Below are 17,010 nucleotides of genomic sequence, written 5' to 3' on the forward strand. Positions count from 1 at the left end.
CGACGCATGGATGACCTGTTGCGACTCCGCGATCGCTCCCTCCTCCTGGAACGAGATCGCGATCTCCTAGTTCGTGGACGCTCCGCAGGTCTCCGTGGAGGCGTCTTCTGTGGCCTATCCTGGGGTTTTGGCTTAGGCGTCCCCTTAGGCGGTGTAGGAAGGGGAGGCAGCAACACCGACCTCGGCGGAGCAACAGGAGGTACCTCTGGTCGAGGGACGGGCCGACGAGGCGGAGGTGGTGGTCCTGAAGGCGGAAGCGGTGGAAGAGGAGGATTGCTGGGAGGATCCTCCTTAGGTATAGGTGGAGGAGGTGGGGGCGTCTTCGGCCGAGGTGGTGTATAAACAGCCGAGTACACTGAGCCCGGTGACTTCTTCGGGGGAGGGGACTGTGAACCAGCCCTTCCAGTCGGTGATCGCCGTCTCCGGCGTTCTCCCCCAGATCCAGCGTGACTTCTGGCGCCAGAACTCTTTCTGCGCCGCTTAGGAGAGTTGGGAAGTCCCCGAAACACTGATCTCTTTCTTTTCGACGCCGAGCGGCGCTTCTCTGGCGTCGAATGCCGTCTCTGTGACTTTGGTGTCGAACACCGCCTCCGTGACGTTCAGCGATTCTTCCTCGACGCCGAACGCCGCCTCCGCGACGTCGAACGTTCAGTCCTCAACGATGAGCCTCGACTCCGACCACTTTCTCGAGGTCCTCGACGTCGAGGATCCCCTCGACGCCGACCGCCTTCTCGACGGCGACCGGCGGTGTCGCCTTGACGGCGAGCGCCGACGCCTGTCGCTCTTTCTCCGACGTTGATAGCTCGACGAAGACTCCGTCGACAGCGGCCTACCCAGGCCCTTCGACATTGATCCTTCACGCCGTCTCGACCCGGAGTCCCGGGGAGATGGGGAACACACCGTCGTCATCCCTCTAGACGTTGTCGTCGATGCCTCAGCAGGGGCAGAGGGAGCCTTCCCACCCTGCCCAGACCCACCTGCAGCCTGCAGTTATCTCTCCTCTAGGCCTTGAAGCCTGATTTTCAGCCTTTCCCTCAGGGTCCATGCTGAAAAGGTCTGGCAGATGTCACATTCTTCAGGGGCATGTGCAGCAGGGAGACAGAGTATGCAGACGTCGTGTGGAACCGACTTGGACTTCTTCCTTCTACATTCTGGGCACTTGTCGAAGAGAGCAGGCATTTTAGAGCCCTAAAAAGCCTGAACAAATACACAGAAGTGAAGAAAAACACCAAGCAAACAAACTGAAAACACTTTAAATACCAAAAGTGCACAAAATTCCAATAAACCCTTGAAAAAGGGAGAGCTCAATGCTCCAGGGTCTTGTTAGCAGGAGCCGGAAAAAAGAACTGAAAGTAAAAGGGACCTGCTGTGCATTCTGGGATACTGGGAGAAGTTCTGGAAAGTTCTCTTAAAGGCACAGTATCCTGTTTAAGCCACATAATGGCAGCCTATGGGGCTTGTCTGTCCATACCATCCTCTCTATCATTCCAGAGGCTTTTGCTGGTAGAGGCAAGTTTCTCTATGGAGGAAACTGGGCAGGCTGTGCTGTTCGTGTGGATTTTTGGTGGAATTTCTAGTTGAAGTACTGGACTGTGTAGCCTGTGGATATAGGCTGCATTATCTGTCTTTAAATTCTCTCTTAAGTGTCTTTGCAGTTCTGCATTTTTTGACAATTTAAGAGATCATTTTTGATTGCTCCGGGGTCCACGCACATGGGCGTGACTATTCACTAGATTATGACTATACACAGAGATCCCCTACTAAAGAAACACCTTTTGTGCCTAATCCGAGGCGAGCCTCTCAGGGGAGGAGGGTGGGTGTAAGTGAAACTATTAAAGCTTCCAATACTGGAGAACTACAGTTACAGGTAAGTAACTTGTTTTCTTACTCCAGTATTGGAGCTTTCATAGATTCACATACCTGAATCAGAATAGCGAGCAGTAAAACATAGCACATTTTGTTTTGTCACCTACTTCTCTCAAATAGGTAACACATGTCCTTACCCCATAGCAGTAGCTTTGTATAAATATCCATAGACATATTGTTCATAAATTATATACCAGACAGCATACAACAATAAAATGTGCCTATCTTACCAACAAAGGATGGAGGGATGACAAAGAAGGCTCACCGTTACTGGAAAAGGTTCCTCAGTACAGCCTGTCCCACTGCTACATCGCCTCTTGCAAGAGCGACTAGGCAGTACTGTCTGGTAAACATATGCGTACTCCTCCAGGTAGCGGCTATGCAGATGTCCTGGATAGAGACGCCTGAAAACAGAGCAGTACAGGTTGACATCGCTCTTGTTGAATGTGCACGAACACGTGCATTCAAAGGCTTCCCCGCCGCCTGATGACAATATTGAATGTCGTTTGAAATCCATCTTGCGATTCCCCGTTTAGATAACGGGAACCCGTTCCTGGGGGCACTAAAAGCCACAAACAATTGTGTAGTTTTCCTGAAAGATCTTTTTCTTTGAAAATAAAATTTCAGACAACGCTGAACATCCAGAGTGTGGAGAGTCCTCTCTGCAGCTGTAGATGGTTGAGGAAAGAATCTTTTAAGGATCAATGGCTCATTCAAGTGGAAATCTGTTGGTACCTTTGGAATAAATTTTGGATTTTTTCTGAGCACCAACCTGTCCTCTGAATTGCAGAAAGGGTTCTTGCGTTGTAAGAGCCTATATCTCTCCCACTCTCCTGGCTGATGTCAGAGCTATTAATAGAGCCACCTTCCAGGATAGGAATTTTAGATCAGTTTTGTGAATTGGCTCAAATAGTGGTTTCATTAACTGTGATAAAACAATGTTCAGTTGCAATAGTGGAGGTGGAGGACTGATAGGTGGGTAAACTCAAAACAACCCTTTCATGAATTGTTTTACAATCCTTTCTGACCACAGAGACTGACCCGATGAGCTTTCCCTGTATCTAGAGATCGCCGCTAGATGCACTGTAATAGAGGCATGGGCCAATCCTGACCTTGCCAGCCGTAGAAAATATGGGATTATCTGATGTGCCTCTGCCCGCAGAGGATGTAAGTCGTTCTCTTGACACCACAAGCAGAATCTTTTCCATTTCATTTTATATGTTTTATTAGTGCTCTCAGCCCTTGCTTTTGCCAGTATCTCTCTGCATTCTGCCGGATGTTTAAGTGATGAAATTCACTGTATTCAGGAGCCAGGCCGCTAATTGCAGTGATGTCGGGTCTGGATGCCGCACCTGTCCCTGAGCCATAGTCAACAGTGCTGGTATTGGCTGTAGACGTATTGGTTCTGTTTCCGATAAAAGGAGCAGTCCCGTGAACCAGTGCTGCCTGGGACACCAAGGGGCTATCAGTATCATCCTGCAAGGTTCCTTCTTCATCTTTGTGAGCACTTGCGGCAGAAGGGGAATTGGCGGAAAAGCGTAGGCAAAGACGCCTGACCATGCCATCGAAAACGCATTCCCCCGCAATCCCCGTTGGGGATGCCAGCTTGCAAAGAATTGACATTTCTTGTTCTGGGCTGTGGCAAACAGATCCACTATCGGCATTCCCCATTTGCCAAAGATTTCCAGTTTGATTGAGTGCCCACTCGTGACAGGTCGTCTTCTGCCTGCTGAGAGTGTCCGCTGTCATGTTTTGAGCCCCTGGAAGATGTACGGCTTTTAGAGTTACTTTGTGACTTATAGCCAATTTCCATATCTTCTGAGTTTCTCTCGACAGAGAGAGTGATCTTGTGCCCCCGTTTGTTTAAATTGTGCATCGCGGTCGTATTGTCTGTCCGCACTAACACCGATCTTCCTTCTACTCTTTGCAGGAAGGTTTACAATGCCAGGCCTATTGTCCTCAATTCCAATAGGTTTATGTGAAATTGTTGCTCCTGCTGCTTCCATCGGCCGCTGACCTGTAAATCCTGGAGGACTGCTCCCCATCCTTCCAGAGAGGCATCCGTGGTAACCACTAATGGAGCTGGTTCGGTAAGGAAGGAAAGACCCACCGAGATGTTGCTTCTGTGAGTCCACCATGTCATCGCTTGCAACATCGGTTGCATGACGTTGATTTTGTCCTTTGAAGGATCCTTTTGCTTGGCACCACTGTAGATCTAACGCATCTTGTAATGGATGCATTCTCAATCGACAAAGGGGAATGAGTGGTATGCACGAAGACATTGTCCCCAGAAGCGATTTGTACTTTCGGAGATACAAGTTCCAACTGTCTTTCTATGGATGGGAATGCCTTGTTCTGTGACGTGTCTAGGATTGCACCTAAAAACGGGATCCTTCTGGATGGTTGAAGAGACGATTTTTTTAAGGTCAGACCCAGATCTGCAAACAACTTCATGCATGCCAAAGCTGAAGTTTGAGACGCATTCTCCTATGGTGCATTTATCAACCAATCGTCTAGGTATGGAAATATTCGGAGATAAGCTGCTACTGGTGCCAAACATTTGTAAAAATTCTCGGGGCAGACTTGAGGCCGAAAGGCAGCATCTGAACTGGTAATGGTGTCTGGCCAATGTAAATCGAAGGTACTTTCTGTGGGAAGGATGAATGGGGATATGAAAATATGCATCCTGTAAATCTAGGGAGGTCATTTGATCTCCTGGGTTTAATAGTAGCAGAGTATCTTGGAGGGTCACCATCCTGAATGAGATAGGCATTTTTTTAGAGATAGGTATTTAGAGACCTTAGATCCAGAATCGGACGCCACTGAAGAGCATTCTTCCGGATCAAGAAGAAACGGGAATAAAATCCTTTCTTTGACTTCTTGATACGTAGGTGGTGTGGGAGGAGGGAAGTGTAGAAATTCTAGAATATGTCTGGATCTTATTATGTGGCGGACCCATTTGTCCGATGTTATTCTCTGCCACTGATGTAAACAGTAAGTTACTCTTCCACCCAGGGGAACAGTTGAAGGGGTAGGAGCATTAGAATCCGGACACCGAAGGTTGTCATTGCCTTTTATGGCTGTCTTTACCTGGACAACCTCCCCGTCCTCTGGGAGCGGATTTAGAGTAGCTTCCAGACTGTCTCTGTCCGCATTTCTTCCGATATTGCTGTGATGAGGAAGAATAAGAGGCGTATCGTATCCCCTTTGTTGGTATCCACCTCTATAAGATGGTTGTCCTCTTCCTCGGGCGCCTCGAAAGGGCACCTTCCGATATTGCAACGTACCCAAGGCCTTCGCCGTATCCGTGTACTTCTTATTACTTTGAAGGGTTTCATCTACCAGACGTCCACACAAATCCTCCCCATCAAATGGAAGATCCAGAATCTTATTTTGGACCTCCGGTCTAAAGGCAGTGGCCCTCAGCCAACCCCGACGCCGTAAAACTGCTGCCCCTCCAAGAGAGCGAAAGTCTGTGGTAGCGATGTCCATCGCACAGTCGATGACTTCAGCTGAAGTCCTCTCACCTTCTTGCAGAAACTTCTTTGCCTCCTGTTTACTGTCTTCCGGAAGAAGGTCGACATATGGTGCCATATCGCACCACATCTGCCTGTCATATCTGCCCAGAATGGCAAGGTCATGAGCTGCTCTGACTAGGAGAGCTGACATTGAGGAGAATCTTTTTCCTTTGAGTAAGGAGATGGGTCTGTAACAACCAGGTTGGGAATGGTCAACCTTTTTAAAAATAGGGACGATAATACTGGTTAACCAGGTACTTGGTAACGGGGCGTTTGTTTGCTTAATGAGGTCAATAGGTAACCCATCAGGGCCTGGAGCTTTATTACCCAGGCACTGATGTATAGCTTCCTCAACTTCGGGCAGGGATATTGATAGACCTGTAGGGGCTGGGAACTCAGACAAATCTTTGTTATATGTGGGGGCTATATATATATCGTAGAAAAGTGAGCTTCCCAAGTCTCGCTGGTAATATTTCAGCTGATCGGTGTTAGTGTTCATCCCATTGCTCTCATATCTTTAACAGTGGCCCAAAATATATTTCCATTCTTTAAACTAGCAGCACTAGCAAGAGCATCCCATCGTTCCTTTAGTAGTTCTCCCTTCCTCTGGGAGATAGCTAACTTATACGTCTTTCTTAAAGACGGAATTGAGAGGTGACACCTCGGTTTAGTGGATAGGGCCTTGCGTAACTGACTATTTATCGCTGAACCATCTAGGCCCATAAGGTGTGATGACAGCGGGTGTCTATAATGCAGATTTTATGGCTTAACAACGTTTAATGAATGCACTAACTACCTCGGGATTAGGTTCCTGCGCAATCAAAGAGTCTTTGATTTCCCCTAACCACCCAAAGGAACAAATCTGCGCTGTTAACCCTGCGCCAAACCAATCTTAGTTTGTCTGTTGTGGGTACCAAGTTCCTAGCACCTAATTCTGTTTTATACGTGGGCCTGGGGGACAGTCTCAACACCACTTTGATCGGGTTATGATCACCGTGGTGTGTAGGAACAACCTCAGCGTTCAATAAAAAGTCCTCTAGACTGGGTGAGAAAAAATATAATCAATTGTAGTAGCACTGCCCCTGCCTCTGAATGTCTGTTCAGATTGATTATTATTATTAGTAGTAAGAGCAGCAGTGTCCATAACATTATTTAGATCTTGGATTCGCAAATGCTCCATCCGCTCCACACCCCTGTGGCAAGTTTGACCTCTGCTGCTGGGCCTAGGGGTGGCAGTGCCTTCATGAGGCAGCTTAGCATTAAAATCACCACCCAGACAGATGCCATCTGTTTTATCAAAATCATTTGAATACCATGAGGTGGTAACAACATCAAACAGGTTAATAACAGTTGTGTTGGGGGAGCTATGAAAGTTAAACAAATACATAGATACCCACTTTTTGTATTGTAGAAATTGGTATTTATTGGTATGGGTGTATAAAACCTTAACAGTACCCCCTGCAGCAATGTTCACCCAAATTGAAAGACCACCAGACAGACAACCGGATTTGGGGGAAGGAGCTAGAAAGTTAAAACATTCGAACCCCTCAAGATGTATGTATTTAGTGGCCTAGGTTTCTTGGAACATTAGGATATCCTGCTGCCTGACTAGTTCTAGCCAATCTACTAGATCTATTTTAGATTGCAGGCCAGCAATATTCCAACTAAGTATGTTCAAATCCTGGTTATCACTGGCCTTAGGGTCAGTTATAGCAGCTTGTTCATGTATCTTGATTGTATGTAATGGGCATATAGATGTATGGTCGACCGCGCAGGTCTGAAGGGGGAGCGATAGTCAGTCCTGGGTATCTAAATCTGACAGTGTTGTAAAAGTATTCTGAGCGGCGCTAGGAAGAAAGCGTCATTAGACAGACATCTGGGGGTTGGCTTGTAAAAATAGCCCATTGGTAGGGACCACATTTTAGATAGAATGGGGTGAGGGTCTACTGTTTTCTCAAGAGTGTCCTTCCCATTGACGGTCTACAAAAATTAATGACAATACAATCCCCTTCTATGTTTTTAGGTGAGTCACCTACCCACCCGACCCTTTGTACCATGATTATCTCCTTTGCATTTAAAACGTTAAACTGTTTATTCTTAGACAACCATACACATATTTGTTATGTAGTTGATCTCAGGTTTCCCTTTGCTCCTTTTTAAGGGTAGGTACCCCTGCCAACACCAAAACATACGGGCAGGCTGCAAATGGCAGTCCCAACACATCTGTATTTGGCCTGAGAGGGATTCAACTCAATAGGTCAGGTGTAATGCTGCTAAATGGACCAAAATTCGGTGGGACACCATTAGATCTAAGAATGGGTTTAAGTGTAAGAACAGGGGGAAAAAGTAAATCAACCCAAGCCGAGGTTTGTGGACCGGTGTTAGGTAGAGAAGGCTTTGGCGCTGTATTGGAATTGGGAAGGAGACACTCCCTTAGTTGGATGCATGTTTTAGAGGAACAAAAGGGTCAACAGGTGGGCACCTGGCAGTATGGGATGAGCTATCTAAGAATAAAACATGAGATGAAAGATTATAGACCCCCACAAAGGTGTCAATGTTAGAATGGACAGTCTCTTCCTGATGGCCGAGTCTGTTCATTAGGGTTTCCAAGTAATCCAAATGTTTCCATAAGGGTGTAAGTTTTTGTGTTGCTTTTTTGAGAGCATACAGTGTCGATGAAGGCTTCTCCAAGATATGTTGCGACTGGTTTGTTTTCCGTCTGGGTATAAGAAGAGTGACTAGCCTTGCTACTCAAGGGTGGTACAGAAGGACTGACGCTACTCAATGACTGCATCCAGGAGGATAGGCTACTGCGGGATGTGCTGGTGCGTGGAGGCTGTTTCCTTTTAGTACAAACTGACTTCCCTGCCATCCTTTTACATTTGGTGGCCAAGGCAAGTGCGGTTGCTGGGGCACCCATAATTGGCTGTGTCTCAGGCAGGTCATGCCCAGTAAGCATAACTTACTTACCTGTAATCCTAGTCATCTTCCAGGGGTATCCTCATCAAAGTCATAAGCACTGAATATTCCCGAAGATGAGAGGGGACCTCAGAAAATATATTAAAAAGTATATAAGAAAACATATTTATATAGCTCTATATATAGACATATAATAATTTTTCAACCAATCAACGCAGCCTCCCAGAAAAACAAACACACAAAAAGGCTAAGCAATGCTATGAAACCTTGTCTTTGCCACATGCATAAACAAAACAGGAAGCCTAAGAGACTCTTGAACTGCCTTTAATGAATAGCAGAAAAGTAGTCCTGCAAAGAAAAGAAACAGGCATTGTTAGCCCACAGGCTGCATTGAAACTTTAACAGCATAGCAAATGAAAGCAAATGCAGAACATGAGTGGGAATATTCAGTGCTTATGACTATTGATGAGAACACTCCCACTAGGGATCGAGTCATTGTTAGAGCCGACTGCCATATCGAAGAGGTCACGAAGTGCGGTGGTAGGGGCGGGATCGGTTGATACCCCTCCAGATGCAGAGCCATCACTTCCCAGTGACAGGCTACGCTCTGTTAACTTCCTCTCATTGGACACAATGTTAACCACCCTCTTCAATATGCTGTCAAGAGTAACAGAGGGGTGCGCGTGTGGTGGGCCAGTACGTTTCCCCATGGCCGCTTACTTGGCCCGACTGTCACTTAACTAGTTCAGTTATTGCAGACGAGCACTCACCTCGGACCTCAAGGCGGCCACTTATAAGTGCCTAGTAAAGTGGTACACCATATACCCAGGAGGGTAAATTACATGCCACAAGTGGGCCTGCAGCACTCATTGTGCCGCCCAATTAAGTACCCCTGTTAAACCCATCTCAGGTTTGATAACTTTTGTTTGGGAACAGGTAGAATATCACTTCTAAGGAATTGCAATTTAAAATTCTCTTTAAAGGTAAAGTCGGATTTTAAGCCACAATTCTGAAGATACCAATTTTAGGAGGTTGACAATTTCTTGTCCTAACCATTTGATTCCTGTAGCCTGTTTCCTGGGTGCAGTTGGACTTCATATATTTCTCCCAAACAGCCACACAATAGGGGGTCTGGGTAGTGATAAGATGGTTCATCCTGGCACGATGGAGGGACGAAGCTGTGCACAGCCCCACCTGCACCTCAAAAAGACTGGTTCAGCACACACACACACAAAGAACTTCGCACTAGCCTTTTGTGACTGCAGACATACTGGGACCAGGGCAGGGTGGCAGGAAATTCCAGACACTTCTGAGGGGGGAAAACTCCAGAAGTTTCTTTTACTTCACAGCTGGCACCAGGTATAAAAATAGGACTCTCAGACCCACTCTTTAGTTAACATCTGTACCCGCGGAGACCTCTTACAAGACTGCCCTACAGCCTGTGGCCTGCTGTGTACTTCACGGGACTGCCTCGCTGCTCCAAGAGGACATCCATGCTGCTTGAAGCCTGCCCTGTTCCCTCAGAGGGCTGCCCTGCAGCCTGAGAACTGATTGAACCCAGGACTTGCAGAGTGACTCCAAGGGCTAGTAGGCTGGCCTCATGATCAGAGCCTCAGAGCCAGAAAAGGCTCCAACCACCTTGAACATGAACTTGGACCCAGCCTGAGCAAATGTTGACCTTCCAAGAAGTGCCAATCCAGTTCTGAGCACTTGGAAATAGTGCTAAAGGTGGCTAGATAATCCAAATCCAAAACTTGGGACTTGGAAAATGTTCTGCCAAAAAGTGCCCTGAGAACCAAGAGGATACGTTGACCTACTAGCGTGCTGATCCATCCAAGGTGCTAAGTCAGAATGTAGAAATCTTCACTTCGATGTTGTCCGGCGATTTCCCGATGACAATGCCTCCTCTTCGGACACCGCCAGCTGCCTTACTCCGCCGAACTTTACCTTCACAGAGATTTTTCTTCAAACTAGTTCGCAGGCAAGCCAAGATGGGCCCTAATCCACTCTGTTTATCTGAACTGCGCTCCATCAGCCTTAGCTTTAGATTTTGCCCCAGTCTTGTGCGACCAGATTCCCATGGTAGGCACTTTGTACCTTTTGGCACTATTTTTCACTTGAAAAATTAATAATTACTGTTCTACTGATCGGATGTTTGTCATTTTGGTGTCAATTACATATCAAATTCCACTCTATTTTTCTAAGTTGTTGTGGGATTTTTCTTATGTTGTGTTTTCACTTTATTACTATTTGAGTGCTCCATTATTGCTTTACACATTGCCTTTGAGTTAAACCTGACTGCTTTTGTGCCAAGCTACCAGAGGGTTAGGCATAGGTTAATGTAGTTACATAGTGGTTTACCCTGACAAGGATTGTGGCTGTTGTTCGAAAATGCCTCACACCCCCCTCAACCAAAAACTACATTTCTTACAGTACGTGAATGGAAGATCTCACTTTTTTCAAATGTAAATCTTATTATTTTGATTTAGTGTTCTGGGATCCCAATATGCACGCTGGTATATTATTCCTTCATTACTAATAATCAAGATCCTACAGAGTAGAACCTTTTTTATTTTATCATTGCTTGGGCAGTGAGAAAACTAGGATAAGTAAAAACACATTTTGGCTCTGTTTGTTCCATGATATATTTGAAATAAAATGAAGCTGTAGCTCCAATCATTTCCCACGGTGTGTAGATACATATTTGATCTTATTTTTCAGCAAGCCTTTTATACTTGCTCTGGTAACATTTCAATGACTGGATGTTCAATTCCTGATACTAACAGAAATGGGATACAAATGTAATAGATCTTCTTTGAAGGCCCTAGGTTTTGAAGTGTTTTTCCTCCTATCAAGGTGTTAAGTAGAGGTGGGCAAGCCCTTGCAGGCTCGGGCCTGGCTCAAGCCAGATACCTGGCTCTGACTCAGCACAATTCCGTCCCCACCAGCTTAGTAAGGAACTATGGCTGTGAAAATCAAGATTATAAAACATATGCACAGACACACGGTCTGTTGGCTTCTCTGACCAACAGACAATGCATCTGTGCTGGTGTTTCTTAGGGTTTAAACACAATGTTGTTTTTTAAATGCTGTGAAACCCAGCATTATGTTAAAACGCTAAAAACACCAACAAGAGGGTGAGGCAGAGGTGCTGAATTTGGATGTGATGAACCAGGTTCAAGTGTCTGCATCGGCCCAACATCCTTTGATTCTGAGCAAATCACTTCATCTCCCTGTACCTAAAAGTAGAAAGATCATGTTACAAATAAATGCAGACTTCATATGAAATTCTCTTTAAATATACCACTGGGCATTTGCATACTCTTAAAACATGGACAGATGGGCAGTATTCTATTGCAAAGGTGAAAACCCGTGGAGGCTGGTGTCAATGTGAGGTAGCTTTGTATTTTCAAATACCCTCTTGAACCACACCCTCTTAGGTTTGTACATTGTGAAAACTGTCAGTGATGAGCTCAACAGGACAATTAGATTTTCCTTAAATTAACTCGCAGATAAAAAAAATACTGGTAACAGTGTATTTGTCTCAGCAGGAAATTTAAAGAGGGTGTAACATGCCAGCTCCTCTCTTGGTTTTCCCACCATCTGTAGCATATTCACAGCTGCTGGAATTATGCATTTGACAACCTTCCCAATGGTACACCTGAAATAAGAGGGAGGGGATAGAGGTTGGTGGCTGGCAGGGGGCTTTGGGGTGGAGGGGCGATGACTGAGATAAAGGTGCACTAACTATTCATCCGCCGACTTTCTCCTGGTTGTGCTCCATTTTATGAATGTTATGGCATTTGCTGGCTGCAGTTTTTTTTTCCAGCAGGCTTGGCTTGTACTTGGGCTCTGAGAGCCAAGCCAGACCCCTGACTGAGCTATTCTCATGAAATTCTCGCTTGCTCAACTCTAAGATTAAGTAAGATATGAAAAAAGAATATAGGGAAGCAACAAACAAAAAGACGGCATGCTGTACCATCAAAGTCTTCTTCCGTGAACCCGGGTTGCTGGGATTCGTCCTGGTGCCTGTAGCGACCTGAGAAACCAAACTTGGCGATTCTTTCCTGGAAAAACAACAATTACAGGAATTACTATCAACTTAACAAAGGCTAGAGTTACATACAGACCCCCCCTCAATGTACACTGCCTATATTTTCTTCGCATACTCTAAATTATGATTCTACCCAAAACATGTGCCTCAGAATGTGTAACTATATAAGGATCTGTTTCAGAAACCATGCTGCAAATTTTCTAATCTACGAGCACCACTGCATGAAAATCAACAGAGCTGCTTTCTGCAAAGAGTACAACATTGTGGAAAGTAAAATGTACTTACATCAATGTCATAATGACGACACTGCTTTCGTATATGATAAAACAGCATGGTGCCTTATTTGTTTTGCACGACAGTGCACAGTGCAAACAAAAAGAAAAATAGTTTGGAAGATACTGTGGAGCAATTTATGTGCAACACATAAAACTAGTTACTTACCTGTACACTATGGTTCTCCACTATTATCTTTCATAGATTCACATGCTTGTATCTTCCCCGTCGTCATGGTGGGAGTCTCACGGTAACATAATAAGTATAGCAGTATCATAGAGTAAAACACTGCCTAGAAAATCCCATAGGGGGCCATAATATTTGGTTGCCAAACCTTCTCATTATTTGGTCCAAAACCCAGCCAATCAGCTGCCAGCCCTGACATCACACTTCCCAGCAGAGCCATCATACCTCAGATTTCCAGCCCGAGTGAGAACCAAGGATATATCCAGAGATAAGAGGTCTAACTGAGTAACGGGGAGGTGGGAGGGTCGCATGTGAATCTATGAAAGATAATACTGGAGAACCATAGTGTACAGGTAAGTAACTCGTTTTTTTCCAGTATTGAATCTTTCATAGATTCACATGCTTGTATCAGACTAGCGAGCAGTACTTATAGAAGATGCGTTGCTCAGGATAGAACCTCACAGACTGTGGGCTCTGCTCCCTCTTTTTTTTTTTTTATAAATTGTACACATAGCATATCTGTTGAACAAACAGAATACTAATAAAGTAAAAGCATAACGTTGAAAGGAAAGTATACACACACATATATATCAATATATCTATATCTATCTATCTATCTCTCTCTCTCTCTCTCTCTCTCTCTCTCTCTCTCTCTCTCTCTCTCTCTCTCTCTCTCTCTCTCTCTCTCTCTCTCTCTCTCTCTCTCTCTCTCTCTCTCTCTCTCTCTCTCTCTCTCTCTATATATATATATATATATATATATATATATATATATATATATATGTGTAAAACCTTGGACAATACCTCAATGAAATAGATGGCTAAGAACTGCCTGTCCCACTGCCTCATCATGTCGCCATGCTGTATCTAGACAATAGTGTCTAGTGAACGTGTGTACATTCTTCCATGTTGCTGCTCGGCAAATATCTGGCAGTGACACCCCTGCAAATAGGCTCTAGAAGAGGCAATTTTTCTGGGGGAATGTGCATAAACTCTGGATCGGAGAGGATTACCGGCTTTGTCATGGCACAGGGAGATAGCCGATGAAATCCATCTTTAAATACTGGCTCTTGAAAGCGCCAACTCTTTTTTTGGACCAAAAAATGCTACAAAAAGCAGGTCTGAACGACTTCGTCCTGTCAATGTAGAACTTTAGACATCGTTTGACGTCTAGCGAGTGTAGATTGTTCCGCAGGCGACAAAGGATCCTTAAAAAATTTAGGGAGAATCACAGGTTCGTTGAGATGAAATATTGATGGAACCTTAGGGATGAATTTAGGATTTGTCCTCAAGACCACCTTCTCAGGACGAAATTGGAGAAAAGGCTCAGAAATCGGGAAAGCCTGAATTTTGCTTACTCTCCTTGCTGAAGTGAGAGCTAAAAGCAAGGCTGTTTTCCATGAGAGAAATTGTAAATCCGTTTTATGTATGGGCTCAAAAGGAGACTTCATGAGTTGTGCTAGAACCGTGTTAAGCTGCCAGGAAACTGTTGGACGGTGAACTGCAGGAAATGTTCTGAAAAAGCCCTTTGAGAAATTCCTTTATTACACTCTGAGACCAGAGAGGTGGACGGTCAGGATGTCTTCTATATCTTGAGATAGCTGCTAAATGCACCTTTATAGAAGCATGAGAAACCTTCGCTCTGGCCAGATGCAGCTTTATAGAAGCATGAGAAACCTTCGCTCTGGCGAGATGCAGAAGACAAGGCAGGATTTGTCCTGAAGAAATATTAAAAGGATGAAGATTTTGAGAAGCGCACCATTGACAAAACCTTCTCCATTTAGCCGTATAGGTCCTGTTCGTAGAGATCGCCCGTGATTTGGAAAGAATTTCTCTGCATTCTTGAGAAATATTCAAAGATTGAAACTCATGCTCATGACGTTCCATGCCAATAAATTGAGCGATTTCAAGTTTGGATGAAGAATTTGGCCTTTGTTCATGGAAATCAGATTCTGAGAGAGTGGGAACTGAATCCTGGCTGCAACTGACAGCTTGAGGAGATCGGAGAACCACGCTTATCTCGGCCAAGCTTGAGCTATGAGAATCAAGTGGCATGGCTCTGATTTCATTTTCTGGAACAGTTTTGAAATTAGAGGGAATGGGGGAAATGCATATGCGAACATTTCTGTCCAGCACATTTGGAGGGCATTGCCCCATGATCCTCTCTGATGGAATCTGCTTGCAAAGTGCTTGCATTTTGAGTTGCGGACTGTCGCGAAAAGGTCCAGTGTTGGGGTCCCCAATAGGCGGAAGACCTGGAGAAGGTGATCTTGATGTAACCCACATTCGTGAGAGACACTTGGAGATCTGCTGAGAGCATCCGCCCTCGAGTTGATCACTCCCGGAATGTGCTGCACTTGCAGTGAGATGTTGTGGAGAAGTAACCACCTCCAAATCTCCTGCGCTTGTCTTGAGAGAAATTTCGACCTTGTACCCCCTTGTTTTAGCAGGTAAAACATGGTAGTCGTACTGTTGGTCCTGACTAGAACCGTGGAACCTCTAATTCTGGGTAGAAAAGCTTGTAACCCCAAGAATACTGCCTTTAACTCTAGCAGGTTGATGTGAGGATGCGATTCCTTTTCTGACCAATGACCTTGAATTTCCAAGTCTTGAAGATGAGTCCCCCAACCCTGCAGCGATGCATCTGTCATCATTACATAACTGTAATGCTGAGGCTCGAATGTCAGACCTTTTGTTAAGTGTTTTCTGATTGTCCACCATGACAGTGCGGTTTTGATTTGAGGAGAGATGGACACTCGATCCTCGAAAGATCCTAGAGATCGGATCCACTGTCTGTCCGGAAGTTCTTGAAGAGGCCTCAGCGTAGTCTGCAATTGGGAAGCAACGGGATACAAGAAGACACTATTCCCAACAATGACTTGTAGAACCTCACTGAAGTGAACTGCTTTTTTCACAGAAGAGATGCCAGATTCAGTATCTTTTGAACCCTTTCTTCCAAAGGGTAAGCTTTCGCCTCTTTTGTGCAAAGCATAGTTCCTAGAAACTGAGGAGACTGAGATGGGCGAAAACATGACTTTTCCATGTTGACTTTCAAACCGAGACGACTGAAGAGATCCATGCAACGCAGCAGAGAGAGCTGTGTTTCCTGAAATGAAGCGCCTTTTATGAGCCAGTCGTCCAGGTACGGGAAAACCTGAAGACCTTGAAGTCTTAAGTGAGCTGCCACTGGCGCCATTCACTTTGTGAAAACCCTTGGAGCTGACTTCAGACCGAATGGCAACACTTTGAACTGGTAGTGGCGCCCCGCCACCATAAAGCGAAAACACTTAATGTGTTTTATGTGGATTGGAATATGAAAATAAGCATCTAAGAGGTCCAGGGATGCTTGGTAGTCCCCTCGGTAAAGAAGTAGCAATATTTCTTGAAGGGATAACATGCGAAATGAAATATTTTTGATGAATTTGTTCAAACTTCTTAGGTCTATTACCATCCTCCATTTCCCTGTAAGCTTCTTCATTATTAGAAAGTGCAAATAAAAGCCTTTCCCTTGTTGATGACGAGGCACTTCCTCTATTGCCTCCTTTTGCAAGAGAGATAACATTTCCATTTTGAAAGCGGGCAGGGGGCGCTGCTTTCGGAGGATAGGGGGTTGATGTGGAGGCTTCTGTATAAATTCCAGGGTATGGCCCTGATGGATTACGTCCAAGACCCATTTGTCCATTGTAATGGACTTCCATGCTTGGTAAAATAAAGCCAGATAATGGTCGTTGGGAGTTTGGACAGGTGGTGGGCGCACTGTTGGAGTCACTGTCTTTTATTAAATTGCTGAGTCTTGCCTCTTGCCGATGGCTTTCCTCTTGTCTGTTGCTTGTATGAGGAACTTGAGGAATGAAATTGCTGACCACTTGAAAACTGGCGATATCCCTCTTGATTGTAAGGCTGATATCTGCCAGATTGGTATGCCGGTCTCTGGGTATATTGCCCTCTTGATCCTCTTCTACGAAAGGTTTGAAACTTTCCCTGTTGCAAAGATCCTAGTGCCTGTGCCGTGTCAGTGTCGGCTTTGATGCCTTGAAGGGCCTCATCGATATGCTTACCAAACAGATTTTCTCAGTCAAACGGCATGCGATTATCTTAGTTTGCACTTCAGGTCTGAACGAAGTAGCCTTAAGCCAACCCTGTCTTTGCAGCGCTATAGCCGCTGCCATCTGACAAAATGCAAGCAACGACATA

General features: G+C 45.2%; 1 protein-coding gene across 1 annotated transcript in view; it reads right to left on the reverse strand.

The window, feature by feature from the left end:
- The window catches only part of ZCWPW1 (zinc finger CW-type and PWWP domain containing 1), a 645,937-nt gene that overhangs the window by 191,785 nt on the left and 437,142 nt on the right, over positions 1-17,010 (reverse strand). Inside the window, exon 9 of the mRNA XM_086945720.1 lies at positions 12,283-12,370. Within this exon, the coding sequence (XP_086801846.1) occupies positions 12,283-12,370 (88 nt within the window). The remainder of the gene's footprint in view (positions 1-12,282; positions 12,371-17,010) is intronic.

The sequence above is a fragment of the Lissotriton vulgaris genome, chromosome 12 (genome assembly GCF_964263255.1).
Source record: "Lissotriton vulgaris chromosome 12, aLisVul1.2, whole genome shotgun sequence".
Taxonomy (NCBI): Eukaryota; Metazoa; Chordata; class Amphibia; order Caudata; family Salamandridae; genus Lissotriton; species Lissotriton vulgaris.